Genomic DNA, 17,289 nt, shown 5'->3' with positions numbered 1-17,289 from the left:
TCATATCTTTGCTACTAGTCTCCAACTTAGGTCGATGTATGTTATAAATGGTTCTTCCTACATTGGATCTCCCTACGGTTAATGCTGTCCAGCATGAGCTGAACCAGTTGTTTTTTTCTGTTTAGTGGGAAATAAATGTAGCTTTAATTTGACCCACTAAGGCAGGGCTCTCCAAATTTTCCTGTGACAAGAGCTACTAATGTTCATTGAAAATTATCCCGAACTACTAATATTATCAGTTTTGTAATAGTGGCCACGTCAGACAAGATTACATTAGTCGCCACCATATGCAAGATTACCAACAGCGATCACCTCAGAGCGCCAGCCGGCGTTGTGAGAAAGGCTTTGCCATTTTGGAATGCCTTTACATAGGTAATACATAGCTGCAATGCTCATGGCACAAAATAAATAATATTAGTAACACGTCTCCCAACCCCGCTTTATTTATCGCTCAAATATCAGCTGGAAAATATATTGCAAATTCAACCATTTTCTCCAAGCATTATCTCACGAGTTCTGAAATACACGCATTTTCCTTTTGAATATTCGCTTTTCAATTTTGGTATACATATATTAATTAAGCCAAGCAAAAGCATCCCATTTAGTAGACTGGGCTGCACTCAGGAGAGATACTCACAGGTACCTGGAGAGCCACCAGGAGCACGTGAGCTACTCGTTGGAGAAGCCTGCTCCAAGGCTTTGATAATGTCATCAATGCTTAACTATGACCCAGTGGGGCACCCAACCTTCAGACGAGGATGTGGAGGCATTTAAATTTTATGAAAAGACAACAAACCTGTGCACCAGGGGGGCCTTCGGGACCCGGGGGTCCGGGGACACACAGTGGTAGCGTTGTCTGGAGCTCTTGAGATAGATGGTTAGGGTCCAAACCTTCCATCTTAATAAAAAAAAACAGAAATATGAATTAATGCAAAGCAATAATCAAGAGAAACCAGTCTGGCCCCAATCACCCATCAGGAAAAAACAATGATCAGAAGAGAAGACTAATGCAACTGGTTGATGCTCTGAAGAAGTTCAGAAACTACATCTTCCCCGCATTTGTGGCTGATCATCTCTTCCCTTCTCATTTTGGGGCATATTATCAACAACTAGCGATATTTATCGCTAAATAGGCTTAGCGACATTATTTTTATCGCCAAGCATAGCCGGACTTCATCGCAGAGATAATGTGCTACTAGCAACGTTTATCTCTGAAGCGATAAAATTTCCGGCGATAGCGGCGAAATGCGTGAATATCGCTGTAAATCCAGCGATATTCAGGCATTATTGCTAACAGGGACTTAGCCTGAATATCCACCTCCCATTGGATATACAGGCTAAGAACTGGTCTGAGCAGGCGTTAGGTTTTGGAGATATTCGCGCTTAGCGTGAATATTTCCATTGCTACGCCTGCGTTGGTAATAGGCGATAGCGACGTTAGCAACTGCTTTCAGTTGCTAACAGGTTGGGTACGCCCACTTTGCATGTCATTAGCGATAAATATCGCTGACATGCAAAGCGGGCCCCAAACCACTCGCTATCGCCTACAAGCTGTCGCTAACTGCTGTTAGCGACAGCTTGCTAATAGGGTGATAGAATTATCGCCGCTTAGCGGCCGAAAATGGGCGCTAAAGCGGCGATAATCTCTTATCGCCCGCCTTGATAATATGCCCCTTTATTCCTCCCCAGGAAGCACATTTTCAGTGTGACTTTTGGTCCCTTGATGTAAGCCAACACTGCCAGGAGGGATGACCAGCCTTTCCTAGACCTGGATCCTTGAATGCAGTCTGCATGGAGGTCTGACGCCCCTACTCACCAGTTCACAGGAGTTGCAGGGAACTTCCGTAGGCCGATGCAGCTAGGATCAATGACTCTGTCAAAGATGGTCCCTCCAAACCACTCTGGTCAGCAGCCACACTAACCACCCAACCCCATTTCATTAGTCTATCTTCCTCTCATGTGTACAGACCAGGTGAAAGGCTGGCTAGCTGCAAGAGATTCCAGTGGCACACATCAACCCATCCTCAGGGCTGAAAACACATCAAATGAATGACAAATGGAGACCCCAAAATCAGCCCTGGCAAAAATGCTCAAATTAACCCACACTGCTCCCCATTAGTGAGTGTGGTATGCAAACAGGGCCTAATTCAGAGGGATTTGGGAGTTTTCTCTCATAGAAAACTTTGAAGAAAGTACATAAAATTCTGTGTTATAAAGCAGAATTTGGAATAAGCTGCTAACAAGCCAAAGGATTTACAGGATGATCTAGAGAGGAAGGAAATGTTACTCACCTGTAATCCTAGTTCTCTTTCAGGGTATTCCACTTCAAAGTCATGAGTACTGAATAGTCCTGCCCATGTGCGGGAATACCGGGGCACTTTAAAAAACTATACATATATGTATAGTAAGAGATTGTACCATGGTACTTTATATATATGTTTGCTGCAGAAAGTAGGCTAAAAATGGCCAGATTTCATTGAAGTTTGATCTTAAAGAGAAACCAATTGAATAGACATGCACTACTATAAAAAGGTGGCCATAGAAAAGCTTTCAGAAACCTTTTTAAAATTAGAAAAGAGGAAATATGAGACATTGTTACCTAAAAGGCTGTAATTCCAAGCATAGAATAGAAAACTGCCACTGTGCCTTTAAGAACCTCACAGTACCTTCTGTATCCTTTCATGCCTTACAGGTGACAGGTCATTTTTACAAAAATTAGGAATCCTGGGTGAAGCAATTGTTGAGAGCTGTAATAGTTCCTGTGCGGGATGCATCTGTGACTAGAGTCTGAGCTGGGAGGTGCTGATGGAATGAGGTCTCTTTCATCAGATTTTCAAATTTGAGCCACCCTGGGGGTGATTGGATGGCGAATTGTGCTAGAGTGGGTTTCTTCTCCCAAGTGCCCATGAACTGTTCCACTGGTTTTCCAGACAAGAGGCCATAGACCACAACAGAGATTAAATCTGCTGAGCTGTTGGGTGAGGGGTTTGAAGTAGAGCATGCCACTTCAAGTGGATTAATAACAGTCTCTCCTCTGAAAGATATGCAGCTAGATTCATGAAAGACCCGTTTTGCGAGTCTATAATAGCGATTCATAAGGAATCGCTATTACAGACTCGCAAAACGGGATTCATGTAGGAATCGCAATATTCATTGCGATTCCCACTGATTCCTTATTTGCGATTAGCTAATTGCTAATCGCAAATAAGGAATAACTCCCCTTTCATTCCTATGGGCCTAAAGGCCCATAGGAATGCATGGGGAGTTATTCCTTATTTGCGATTGGCAATTTGCGAATCGCAAATAAGATTGCGATTTCAAGGGTGCCAGGGTGTCCAAAGGACACCCTGTAGCACCCCTGATATGCAAATTTACACAGGTGTTGCGCACACACATGTCCAAAGGACATGTGTGTGTGTAACATGCAATTGAGAAAAATGCACTAAAGTGCTTTTTTCTATTTTTTCGCTATTTACCACGAAGTCAGACTTCGTGGTAAATAGCGACCAAAAATTGCAAATTCGCAATGTAAAAATGGTTCATGAATTGCATTTAAGGAATCTCAAATAGAGATTCCTTAAATGCAATTCCTCGCAAATGTGCGAATTCTTTATTAGCGAATTTTGCATTTGGGATGATGAATCCCAAATGCCAAAATTGCACTCGCAAAGGGCCAGATTCTCAGAATCTGGCCCTTTGCAAGCGCAATTGAGCTTGATGAATCTGGCTGATGGTTTTTAGGACTGGGTGTCCATTAACGCTCCTAGATAATTATCGGTTTTATCTGGGAAGGGTGTTTATTTTTTAGGTTTATGTAAAGTCCTAACTTGGTGAGAGTGTGGAAACATGTTTGAGAATGGCTCAGTGTTTCTGCTGTGGATGTTTCTTTCATGAGCCAGTCGTCTAGGTAGGGGTAGATACATCTTTTTTGTTTCCTCAGAGGTGCTGCAATGACAGTCGTACATTTCATAAATGTTCGGGGAGCTGACTTCAGTACGAAGGGACTTTGTACTGAAAATGCCTTGAGCCTACTGTGAACCTTAAAAACCTTTGAGGCTATTTTCATGATTGGAATCTGGAAGTAGGCATCTTGAAGATCTAAAGCACACATCCAGCCCCCTTGATGTACTTGAGGGTAGATCTGATGTAACGCAAGCATTCTGAATTTTAATTTTTTTATGTACTTGTTTGGTACCTTGAGGTCAAGAATGGGTCTCAAATCCTGTTTGGGTCCTTTTTTCTATTCAAAAAGTACTGGGATTAGACTCCCAGGCCTTTTTGATATGAATGAACCTCCTCCACCAAAAAAGTTTCTGTAGTATTTATTTATTTATTTATTAAAATATTCACCTTCTTCTATAAAAGATCTTGTTGATATGATGGTGTTTCGTTGGAGGAAGAGATGGAGGTAGGGATTTAAAACGTAGAGAATAACCCATCTGAGCAATATTCAGAACCAATCTCTTTTTAGTCATCCGCAGCCGCTCTGAAAAATGTGTTACACTGATTCTTCCCAACGGAGTGGCCGACGGATCTGCGGGAAGACGTGACCCATAGTTTGGTAGACGTTTTTCCTGCTGCTGATTGTGGATGTTGGCCTCCTCTTTCTCTGGATGATCTGGGTTGATGGTTTGCCTGTTTCTGCTGGTGTTGCTGCTGGTGGGGCGACCAGTGAATGGTTTGAACCCTCTGTGAATAGTAGCACCTGTCATAAGGCCTGAATCTCTTTATAAATTCTTATTTCCTTTTTCAGGCCCACAGCTTTTAAGTTGTCCAACTCAGTCTTCATCCATGATATTTTCTAATCTGGGTGCGATCCAAATAGCGTGTTTCCTGAGAATGGTAGGATCCGTATTCTAGAGTGCGCTGCTGTTATTAAACCTCTTAGGGCCATATGTAGGAAGGCCCTTACAGACCGGGAATAGGTTTTTCCTATGTAGGAGGCACATTTACCGATTCGGTAAATAACAAATCAGTATTTAACGAACCATCATTTACCGATTCGGTATTTTCCGAATCGGTAAATGAAATGTAGGAAGAACTTCAAAGAGTGCTTCTGGGCTTTAAGGATTCGTTATTTACCACCAAATATTAGTTGGTGGTAAATAACGAATTCCTATGTAAATGCAAATCTGTGCATTTACACCTGTGCCATGTGACAGACATACATGCCCTTAGGGCATGTATGTGTGCCACATGGCACACAAGCACTATTCAGGGGTGCAACAGGGTGTCAAAGTGACACCCTGCCACCCTTGACTTTTTCCCAATTTTATCGATTCGGTAATTGACATTCATTCCTATGGGCCTCCAGGCCCATAGGAATGAATGGCAAATACCGAATCGGTAAATACCGATTCGGTAATGACCGAATTTTACCGATTTGGTATTTTTTACCGAATTATTTTCTACATAGCAATTACCGATTCGAAAATACCGAATCGGTAAAATTCGGTATTTTCGATTCAGTAATTTAGAATTACCTACATATGGCCCTTGGTCTAAGCCGTGAGGATCTCAGAAGCACAAATACCGTTGTAATAGCCATGGACAGATAAATCTGAAACGTCAGCAGCTGAACCAACGATATGTTTTGATACCAGCATTCCTTCTTTAATGACCTCCTGAAAGTCTTGCCTGTCCTCCTTAGGAAGTTTATCTGTACATTTTTCCAAAGTGATCTATCATATCTCCCTAAAAAGGCATGGCTGCTTTCAACATCGAAGCAGAGGATCCCCACATTATTCTTTGCAGGGAGTCCAAGCTTTTGCTCTTCTTATCTGGTGGTATGGAGGAAGCTGGTGCTACTATGGGTGACTTTCCATCTGCAGTCACAATTTCCGAATACAGTGGGGAAAAAAATGGATCTTGGTCAGGAGGCTTGTACTTTTTCAAAAGTCTGGATGGAGCTGTTTTATATGGAAGGTGCATAAAGAGGTCATACCTTCCTTTACTTCCTCTGCCGCTAATAAACCACACAAACCTTTTAGGGTTGTGAACTCTTTTTTTTGTCTCCAAATGCTTTGCAAAATCACTTGACTCCTTCCGCCAATTTGTGCAAGGAGCTTTAAGACTTATTTTTCAATAAAACCATAGTGATCCATGATAAGTACCCCTTGCAGGAGCAATCCATTCCAAACTTGGATGTGATTCAGACCAATCTCTCTTTTACCTTCTGAAGCAAAGATGTTGGAGAAGTTGGTTAATTGACAACTCTCCCAATTCTTGAAACAGAGCCACATGCTGCTTGCCACACAATGTGGCTTTAATGTTGACTACAACACAGAATCAGCTCTCTTGAAGGCCTCTAAATTCAGTAAGGACAATCTTGATCAAAGCACGGGAGCGTCCTTTTAGATCTGTCGGCAGCTTTCGACAGGGTCTCGAACTCTATTCTTCTGAAATGGTTGTGGTGTGCAGGTGTCCATAGGCTGGCCTGGGCCTCACTCAAATCCTATCTGAAAGACAGATCACAAACTCTTCCCATCATCTGCCAAACCACTTGATTGTGGGGTGCCTCACAGCTCTGGTCTGAGTCAGACTCTTTAATGTCTATATAGCCCCCTTGGCCAGTCTCGTTGGAGCATGGGGTGTGAGGGTGATCTTGATACCAATGACACCCAGTTGATGCTTTCCTTTCAGGAGATGGATGGGGCAGCTTTGAACGCGTTCAAGGACTGTTTGAAGGCTGTCGAGGAATGGATCAACGCTAAAAGTTAATTGCCTCAAACTGAATTCTGATAAAACAGAAATACTCTGCTTTGGCATTAACGATTATCCTGATGCTTATAACTGGTGGCCTACGGAGCGGCGCAAAACCCCCACTCAATCGTCAGGGGTAAGAAATCTAAGATTCATATTCGACTCCAATTTGTTGTTCGAAACGCAGGTTAGAGCTCTTTCTGCCACTAGTTTCCTTACGTTAAAACCTCTCAGATAGATGCTGCACATGGTTCCTGAGGATAATCGTGAGACCATCATTCATGCCTTGGTCACTTCCAAGCTAGACTTGGCAAATCGCTTGTACCTGAGTTTACCGTCTTACTTGCTGCACTGCCTGAAGATCATTCAAATTGCAGCAGCACTTCTAAAATATGAAGATTCAGGCTCGTTCATCTGTGTCAGCCTCCTTACGCAGTCTACATTGGCTGCCCATTGCCAGCCCATTAAATTCAAGGCATTGATCTTTGTCCACAGAGCCTTTGAGCAAAGAGGCCTTTATCATTAGGGCGAAGATTGTCTGGCTACCTTCAGGGCACAACGTTGGGATCCAATACGCTAAAGCTTCTGCACATTCCCAGGGTTCGCAAAGCAAGAAGAGGTGGCCGCTGATTTTCACTTGTGACTGCCAAACTCTGGAACTCCAGGCTGACTGTCCTACGTTTTGCTCCTTCTGAACCAGTTTCTCGTAAACTATTAAAAACGTTTCTTTTTGATGCGTAGGCTTTCTGTATTGGGGTTCTGTTAGGTCTTGTTCGTTGTGCACTCATGCTGCATGCACAGGGACATTTCTTTGGAAGCAAATTCTATTGTATTGTATTTATAGATGCCGGTGGCAGGAACATCTGCATTGCAGGTTCAAGAGGACCTGGGACCAGAGCGAGGAGAGGGCTTGATAATGTGCTTTGATGAAGGGTCTCAAAGATGACAGATGTAGATGCAGTGGGAGCCTGCAGAGGAATGTTCAGTTTCATTGCAACCCTTCCAAGCACCTCATTGAAAGTTGTCAAGTTATCAATTGGTGAAACCCTTGGTGGAGGCGTGTTAGAAAGAGTCGGCGAATACTGTCTACTGGGAGATCTTGAGGTCACAGTCCATGAAGGTGACCTTGTTCTCGTAGGAAGCTGGCTCTGTACATACTATACCAATGTATGGTATAGTGTCCACAGAGTCCAGGGGATCCCCCGAGGTATAGCAGAGGTTAAATTAGAAAATCACTAACAGCTCTCTTTGTGGTAGTGTGGTTGAGCAGTTAGGCTTATCAGGAGGGTCTGGTAAGCATTTATTGTTTCCACTCAATCAAGACTAATGGCACACACTCAGAGAAGGAATCCAGACCAATTAGGTAAATATAAAAAAGGTATACTTATGTTTTATTTCTAGAACCAAGCAGGACTTGGCACAGGTAAGTAAAATATACTCTTAAATGCTTGACTTTACAAGGAAATGCGATTGTGAGTGAAATGGACTTCGTTCAGTTCAGTTCTATAACTTTATTCGGATATACATCCATATCCATAAAAGTACAATAGCAATATTAGTAGCAGGAGAAAAGTGACAGTACAAGCAAACAAATAACAATTTATAAAACACAATATAATACAATCAAGGCTAAAACAGTAAATCCATTAACAGCAATTGCATTGTCCCATCCATTTCATTAAGGGAGGAAAAAGACAATAAAAACCATTAGCAGCAATTATAAAATATGTCTTTCAGTGCTCATGGGGCTCAGGGTGCAAGCATTGACTAACGTGCCCGAGAGGCAACCCTCAAATAAGTGCTAGTGCGAACAATGAGCTCTTCATTGCTCAAAGACAACATATTTGAGTAGACAGAATCCAAGCTAACCGGCCTGCTCTTTTTAAAAAATGGCTGAAGGAACCCCTTACTGTACTTTACATAGTATTTGCAGAAAAACAAAAAGTGAATAATAGATTGGCCACTCATCCCGTCGCATGGGCACAGTAGAGAGGCGAGTTGCGGGTTATAGCCAAAAGGAAAACATAGTGCAAATTTAATTGTCCCTGCTCTGAGACGGAATAAGAGGCTCCTATCCCAGTTACTCATCGGTAACAATAAATATTCTGGTAAGCGGAGACAACACCGCTCATGGGACATGTAATTAAAAACTAGTGATTTCTTTGATTCTAGCACTAGTCTATCTTGGGTATATGGGGCCAGATGTAGGAGCCAAAATACCGGTCGGTAACGGCCTATTTCGGCCGTTACCGACCGGTATTTAAGAATTGGCATGTAGGGGCATAATTTTACAGAATCAGTAAATTTACCGATTCAGTAAATTTACCGATTCTGTAAAATACTGAATCTGTATTTTTACCGATTCGGTAAATCCCAGATGTAGGTGGGACTCTTCTGAGTCCCAAAGGCCCTACAAATTCAGTATTTTACCACCCAATCCAATTGGGTGTTAAAATACCGAATCCAGGTGTGCATGCACATGTGTGCATGCACACCTAGCCATGTGACAGGCAGACATGCCCCTAGGGCATGTCTGTGTGCCACATGGCGCACATGCCTATTTTTGGGGTGCCAGAGGGTGTCAAAGTGACACCCCCTGCACCCTTGCTGGAATCGGTATTTACCGATTCGGTAATTACCGAATCGGTATTTCCCATTGATTCCTATGGGCTTCACAGCCCATAGGAATCAATAGGAAATACCGATTCGGTATTTACCGAATCGGTAAATACCGAATATTAACGATTCGGTATTTCAACATCTGGAAATACCTACATCTCCCCCCTTCATATTTACCGATTCATAAATACCGAATCGGTAAAATTCGGTATATATGAATCGGTAAATAACATTCACCTACATCTAGCCCATAGTGAGTAAAGGGCACTTCTTAATTCTTTCTTGTCCATGGTTTCTATCTCACTAGGGTTTGTAAAGGTACTGCCCCTATTGACACTGCATAGGCTCTGGTGAACTCCAGAGAGCCAGGGGATATCCATCCCTTTGTCGCACTTCATGTAGTCTTTAATAATATCTTTAGTTAGAGTGGCTGCCTCATTCTTCCAAACCGATAGCCAAAAGAGGGCTGGACGAGCATGAATAAAATCAGTTATATAGTTTCAATTCAACTCCCTGTGGCAAATGTATTGCGGGGTGAAGATTGGGATTCCCAGCAATCTTCTGCAAAATCTATTCTCTTCCCGCTGAATGCAGGAGCTATTTGCAGTGCCCCAAATCTCTGCTCCGTAAGTACCCACAGGGACACATTGGGATTTAAAATTCTTTAAAAGCGCTAGGATTACACCTGCGTTCTTTGGGCGTGGAAGACTTAAGGTTGAATTGATGGTCTTTGAGAACTTACTCCTGGAATGAGTAAGATGCTCAATCCAGGAGCCGTTCACAGCAAAGACCCCCCAAGATAGGGAAATGTACATGTGCTTGTTAGTTTTTGATTGCCTATGCTGATAAAACTGAGCTGGCGTTTCATGGGACCACAGGACATTAAGAATGATTTATTAAAATGAACTCTTAAGTTCAGGCTGTCCATATATTCAACAAAGCACTGTGTCAGGACACGCAAGAAATTTGGGGTGCGCAATATTAAAACCGCATCATCTGCGTATAGCAGCACAGGAAGAGGTTTCCCGTTAATCATTGGTACATCCTGGGACATAGATGTTAGAATTTTGTTCAGGCCATTAATATAAATAATAAAGAGGAGGGGGGTCAAGACACAACCCTGCCTGACCCCCCTTCCAACCTTGACAGGTCCGGATACCTCCCCACCTCCACCAATCCTCACTTGTGCCTGAAGATCTCTATGAATATGTGCCAGGAAGTGGACTTCGTTACAGGTTTGTATTTGCTTCTAAAAAGTAACAATACATAGAAATTAGTTTAGATTACTTTTAGATGACTTTTTAGTTACTCTCACTACTCGGGGTGATATCACACCATGGGTCTTAGAAAACACAGGTAAGGGCAACAGTTTTTCGGTCAAAGAAAGTTACTTTGGTTTCTCATACAAAAGTCAGTTCAACACGAACATTTCTGGACAAAAATCATAACATTTGTTCCTATGGAGGAAAAGAGTGTTAACGGTTTGCAGGTAAGGTAAGGAAATGACCTGCAAGTATGGCTTCTGGGGTTTAGGACCAAGGTCCCCAAGGTCCAGTTAGGCACTCAATGCGCACCACCAGCGGCACTAAGGCGGCCGGGTGCAGAGTGCAGGGGCCCAATGTTAGCCAATGGGGCTAGGGGCCGTCGGTTGGGGGCTGCTTACGAGCAGGCTACTAGGATCTGGGAGCAAAGCTCCTGGGGTTAGAGTCAGCACTGCAGGGGCAAACAATCAGCACAGGAGCTCCACCACCAGCAGCACGGAGGCAGCCGGATGCAGAGTGCCAAGGCGACTTGGGAGCCCTGTGATTTGCAGTGGACATCTCCGGTTCAAAGAAAATGTTGCAGGCTCGGGCAAGGAGGATTCCTGAAGATGACCACTGGCAGGAGAGGTAAGTTGAGTTCTTGGGGGATGCCTGGACACCGTCAGATGGGCCACCCAAGGCCTTGAGGCGTTGGCTGTAAGGGTTTCTTTAAGCGCCGGATCTTTTTACCAGTTCCGGTCGGGGGACCCTTCAGGTTGAGGCTGCAGGTGTCAGGTTGAAGCTCGAGATAGATCAGGGATCACCAGATTCCAGGTCAGGATCGCTAGGGAGACTTTCTCGTGGTGTTCGGCCACTCGAACTTGGGCCGTGTGCGTCGGGTGCAGACTGGTGCAGACCCGCAGAGCTGCCTGGATCCAGGTTCTGGGTTGGAGTCTTTGGTTAATTAAATCCAGTGCTCACAGGAGACAGAGTCTTTCAGATGAGTGCAGGGTAGGTCCTCTGGGGTCTGGATGGCTGCTGGACATGCTGGGGGTTTGCTATGAGTAGTTCAGAGTCGGGACAGGCCGCTAGGGTTGGGGCCAAAGCAGTTGGAGTCCTCTTCTTCCTGGGTCAGGACGCCTCTTCGGTCCTTCTTTTTTCTTCCTCAAATCTGAGGAGGCAAGGTTCAGGGTCACCGCAAAATACTAGATTTAGGGACGTTTACAGGGGTGTGCAGGTATACCAAGTCCTAAAATGGATTTATGAAAGGATACCGAATAGCAATTTGCAAGGGCATGCTGTGGGTGTTTCTTCCAAATTGTGAATTGGTACCCTAAGTATCAATAGTTTGCAATTACTGATTAGTCACGGACTCCCAAATTGGGATGGCATCTTATTTGCAAATGTGAAGAGGTCCCTTTGGGTCCACTTCCCCTATAGTAATTAGGGTAGCAGCATCAGTGGGAGTACGGAAATTGGACTGCTGGAAGAAAAAAAGGTTTTCAGTTTTGAAATGCAAAGACAGGCATGGTGGTCGGCTGTCCCTTACAGCCACCAGCTCTTTCTGTGCAGCCAATCTGAGGGAGTCACAATTTACAACCTGCCAAATTACTATTCATTAGGCAGGTCGGTCTGCAACTCCCTCCAAATCAATATTTTATGAACCAATCTATTAGTACATAGAACCGGTTCACATAATAGTTCAGTGATCGCAAAAAGTCCGTTTGTAAATAGCGACCACTTTTTGTGACCATATTTTCAGTACATATGGCCAATACTTAATATAAGGGGCTTTCAGTCAGCCCCCTTCATTTATTGCTTTATGGGTGTGTCACTGACATTTTTCTTCCGCTCACTACAAAATAGTGTGGAAATGGGTCAGCCAACTTCAGCCACTGCCGAGCTCCACTGTGAGTGATCGCATTCTCCGCTTTCACAAGGAGCACATCCTCATACTAAGGGCCTGATTACGGGTGGGTCGGAAAACAAGGTGCTATATAGCGCACCCCTCAAATAATGATACCCTACGGTGTACACCCAGTTTTCAGGGAATTACAGGTGGAAGTGGTAGTTAATGCACCAAAATCCGCTTTGTAAATATCAAACACATTTCTTCTGTTAAATTTTGGTAGATTTGACTAGCCGAAATTTCACTAAGATTGAGGTATTTAATAATTATCAGATGCAATAAATCAATCAATAAAACATGTATAGAGCATGGCAAATAATCTGTGAGGGTCTCAAGTTGCTGGAGAATTTTTTGGTGCTGCAAGGAGGTTTGATGGTAAACAACGTTTACAACGAAACTTTTACCACGCACTACCATTACAGCGCAGGCATTACAATGCAAACCATTACAACGCATTGCGCTGGGGGGCGCTCTAGGATAGGGAATAAGTTTAATTTTCTATCCAACACCTTCCCTAGTGTCCACGGGGACTGGAGTTGGAATAGAAAATTATACTTACCACTATCCATGCTATGCGTTGTAAAGGTTTGCGATGTAAAAACCGCGTTGTAAAGGTATGCGTGGTAAAAGTATGCGTTGTAACGTCATACATCCAGGTTTGATCCTTCAAACATCCAGGTCTTTAATTCTCATCTGAATTGCTGAAGCGACAGTGCGGTTCTGAGGGGCAGGAGGAGGTTGTTCCAAGCCTTGGCTAAAAGGTGCGGGATAGAGCATCCTCTGCTGTTGGCTCGATGGATCCCTGGCTTTTAAAAAAAATAGTTTTAGAGTTTTATATAGCGTGAACTAGACACGAAGATACTGGGTATCAGAGAGCTTTACATAGCACCAGTTTCGTTACATGAGGACACATTAATTTTTTTGTTAGGCACGGGGAGATTAAGTGATTTACCCAGAATCATAGGATGTTGAGCGTCGTTGCTGAGACTCGAACTCGGTTCCCCACCTTGGACGTCGACCGGTCTAGCCGTAAGGCTACATCCTCTCTGTCTGCAAAAGGAGAGGGAAGTTGATCTAAAATGTCTGGTCGGTTGATGGAGGGTCAGGCGTTTGTTGATGTATGCTGGTCCTCCATGGTGCAGGGCCTTGTAGGCGTGGGTCAGCATCTTGAACTGGCATCTCTTCTGAATCGTGAGCCAATGTAGTTTCTTGAGGCACGGTGTGATGTGGGTCCCTCTGGGGAGGTCGAGTACGAGGCTTGACGCTGAGTTCTGTATTGTCTGGAGTCTCTCCAGGAGGCGTGCAGTGATGTGCATGTAGAGGGGATAAATAACTCCCAACTCGTAATTCCGACCCATGCGCAAACAGGGGTTTACACACGGGTCGGAATACACTGACTCACTCGTAATCAGGGCCTCAGTAGTTGACTTCGGTGCCAGGGGCTATTATGGCATGTGTATTTTTTAGACTAAAACATACTTTTGTGTTCACCCATTTATTTTTTCAATTTGGTGCGGGCCCGACAGATGCTTCAATAAAGTTTTACAAAAAAAGATGCCAAAAAAAGCCTTGGCAAATCCAAATGCTGCAACCAACGCCAGACCTACTGGTGTTGCAAATGCTTGTTTCTTCTGCAACCAAGTGCAACTTACAACTTTAGCGCAACTGAATTAATGGAGGTGAACCTGGACTCACGCTCCTAGAATGCATTGGGTGTTAAAAGGTCAGGACTAGAATGTTTTGCTGAATCATCAGGTTAAAAATACTGGAAGCCTCTCCCCAGAGCTGCAGTGCACTGCAATATCTGCACCCAAGTCCTTACACCACAGCTGTCAAGTTTCATGAGTCCATGAATGAGTTTTTATCATCCATTCAAGGATTGTAATATGCATTCTAGGCGTGTAATTCTGATCGAATAGTGGGATAAACGGTACTACAAGTCCCAGAATGAAGATAAAAACCATGGACTGGCTGAGATACTCTTGCATGGACCTCAGAAACATGAGAGCCCTGATACACTATCCAATGTTTGACCCTGGGGGCTCTTTAGCAAAGTGCTCTGAACCCATCACCAGAGCTACACCATGTCAAGTAACCCACTCTCCCCCCACTCCACACCCCACCCTCCTATGTTCTTCAGGGTTGTGTGTGTCCGGATAGCCCCTTGGGGCCCGCAGCACTAGGTAAGCCCCTCAGGTCTGCGCTGGGCCAAGAGAACTCCTCAGAGTTAGTCCACACTCGGTAATGAGCGAAAGGCTCTTAGGATTTGAGGTCCATGCATGAACAGCTTATGCAGTCAAGCTTTTATGTCTGGCATTGGCCAAGATCTTCTGACTTTAGCAAACTTACATGTATATTATATTTACTGTGGCTTTCAGCCAGTCCCCTTCATCCACTGGTCTGATATTGAGTCATCGGGCCACCGCAACACGGGGCAAGGCGTCAGACAACATCAGCCATTGGCTAGCTTCTTTGTGAGTGACAGCATCTGCCCTTTAACAGAGAGGACATCTACACACAAATGAGTTCCCCCTCAGTGGTAGGGACTAATATGACCATGCATGCTTTTTGGAACAAAAAAAAATATATTTATATTTTTTTTAGAATGACGAGTGCCGGGGAGCCTCCCCAACAAAATGAAGCATTGACAAAGCCAAAAGGGCTGGCAGCCAACACCAGACTACTGGCTTTAGCAATTATTGTTATCTTTGTACTCTGGCACGTCAATCCTGAATACGCAGAACTACAAATATTAGAATCCAAAGAAAAATCTTGAATTGGATGTGATACCCAGGCAGACATGGCTCTTCCCATCGGATAATTCCATTGTCTGATTTCTTCTCTGTCTCCCTTTTCCCTGGTTATGGGACCTTGTTGCAGCGCGGGGACACACGGGTTGTGCAACCAGGCGCTTTATAAGCTTAAATTGATTGATTGATTGATTGATGCATGGACCTGGGGGTTGGAAGCTCAGTAGCCCCTCTGAGCTCTGTTGTGCAGAGAAGCCCCTCCCCCCACCCCCCGAACAGCACAGTGCTCTGTAAGCCCTCACTGGGAGCAGGGGCGCACCGTCCGACACCTCAGAGACCCACCCCCAGACAGTACCGCAAACAGTCATTTTACATGTAAGACAAGAGCCCTCAGGTTTCGCAGGCCCATGCATATCTACCTTGTCCAGCAGTATTCTGTTTTTCGCATTTCGGTACTCACAGAGGGCGCAATAAAGCACCCACGATATCAGCTTGAGCGGGGTTATCTGGACTGATTGCATTGGTTTTATGGCTCTGCTTTATTTTAAACTGTGACTTCCAGGCCACAAGTCATAAAAAGAAGCTAATAACTCACACTACAAGAACCACCACACAGTTGTCAGGTGGGGGCCAAGGGTGGCACAGAAACTAAGAAAATAAGTTACTTATCTGTAACTACGGTTATCCAGTATTGGTATCTTTCATAGATTCACATGCCTGAATCATTCCCCGTCGTCGAGGTGGGAGTCCCACGGTATAATAATCAAGCAGTATTCAAATAATGCCGTTGGCTATAATGGCCCTGAGCCATGTTCTATATAGCCTATCTATGTCCTTTTAAAAAAAGGACTAAATATTGAATGCAACCTATCAGCTGCTAGCACCCTCTAGAACCTTCCCAGCAGAGGCAGTTTCCCTCAGATTTTCACCGCACGTCATGTGTGAAGGGAGTCTCCCTGAGTTCTACTCAGTTTTTTTCTTCAAAATTTCTACTCATCATGTCTGATAAGAATGGGATCTTTAGGCCCTGCAAGACCTGTGGCAAGAAAATAGTTTATGTTGATGATCCTCACAAGGACTGCATTTACTGCCACCATCCAACCCATGAGATAAAACAGTGCCAAATCGGTTGCAATTTCTCTTCTAAGACCTTAAGAGACAGAGAGGGGAGGCTGCTTCTGTGGTTAAATTCCACTAAGCACCGCAAGTCATCGGAGCAGAACAGTGATGGTTCACCTAGATCTCATAAAAGAGCACGGTCTGAGGAGAAAGACTTTGGAGAGGGCAGGAAACACCTTAAACCCTCTCCAGAAAGCAAGTGCTCAAGAAAGGAGAAACATTCTAAAGTCTCCTCTAAGCCTTCATCTTCTGTTTCCTCTACCCCTCTGAGGAAACAAAAGAAGCAACACAAAGCCTCTTCATCTGATCCTGGAAAGATCAGGAATGAAAAATCCCCATCGACGACGACACCGTCAACACTGGGTCACCGACGACGGCAAGTTACACTATTACGCTGTCGGCCCCAACGACATCAAGCACAATGACGACCATGGCCATCTGGGTACATCGATGTCTGCGCCGCCTTTGCAGTTGGTGAGAATTACATTGATGAAGCCGTCGAAGATACCGTCGACGTCTACACCGTCTATGCCAATTCTGTCGCTGACGATGACACCGTCGACGACAGGTTCGTCGATGTCAATAACGACGAGATCATCGACGTCAACACCATTGACGACATTACCGTCGACGACAATACCATCGACGATGATTCCGTCGACGATAATTCCTTCGACGACGACATATTCGAGAACAGGATATTCAACGGCTGTAGCCAGAAGCCGATCAACGCCACCGTCAACGATGATTAAGGTGACGAAGAAAGATTTTCATCCTGAAATGTCAGCTTATAGTAAAATCTGCGCAACCCTGCGTCAAAACCCTGTAAATCAGATCCACATGTTTTGCTTTTTCTTGCAGTCCAAAGGGTATTTGTTTCTGGGGTATGTCATAATTCCATAGGGTTTTTTTATACAGGTATATTTATATTGTATAGTGCATCCTGTAC

At 44.2% G+C, this 17,289-nt stretch overlaps 1 protein-coding gene across 1 annotated transcript in view; it reads right to left on the bottom strand.

The window, feature by feature from the left end:
* COLQ (collagen like tail subunit of asymmetric acetylcholinesterase) overlaps positions 1-17,289 on the bottom strand; it is a 452,986-nt gene that overhangs the window by 249,148 nt on the left and 186,549 nt on the right. Inside the window, 1 exon segment of the mRNA XM_078662856.1 lies at positions 797-898. Coding sequence (XP_078518982.1) covers positions 797-898 — 102 coding nt within the window.

The sequence above is a fragment of the Lissotriton helveticus genome, chromosome 10 (assembly GCF_964261635.1).
Source record: "Lissotriton helveticus chromosome 10, aLisHel1.1, whole genome shotgun sequence".
NCBI classification, from domain to species: domain Eukaryota; kingdom Metazoa; phylum Chordata; class Amphibia; order Caudata; family Salamandridae; genus Lissotriton; species Lissotriton helveticus.
Note: the sequence above shows the minus strand (reverse complement) of the source record. Positions and strands in the feature narration are given on the sequence as shown.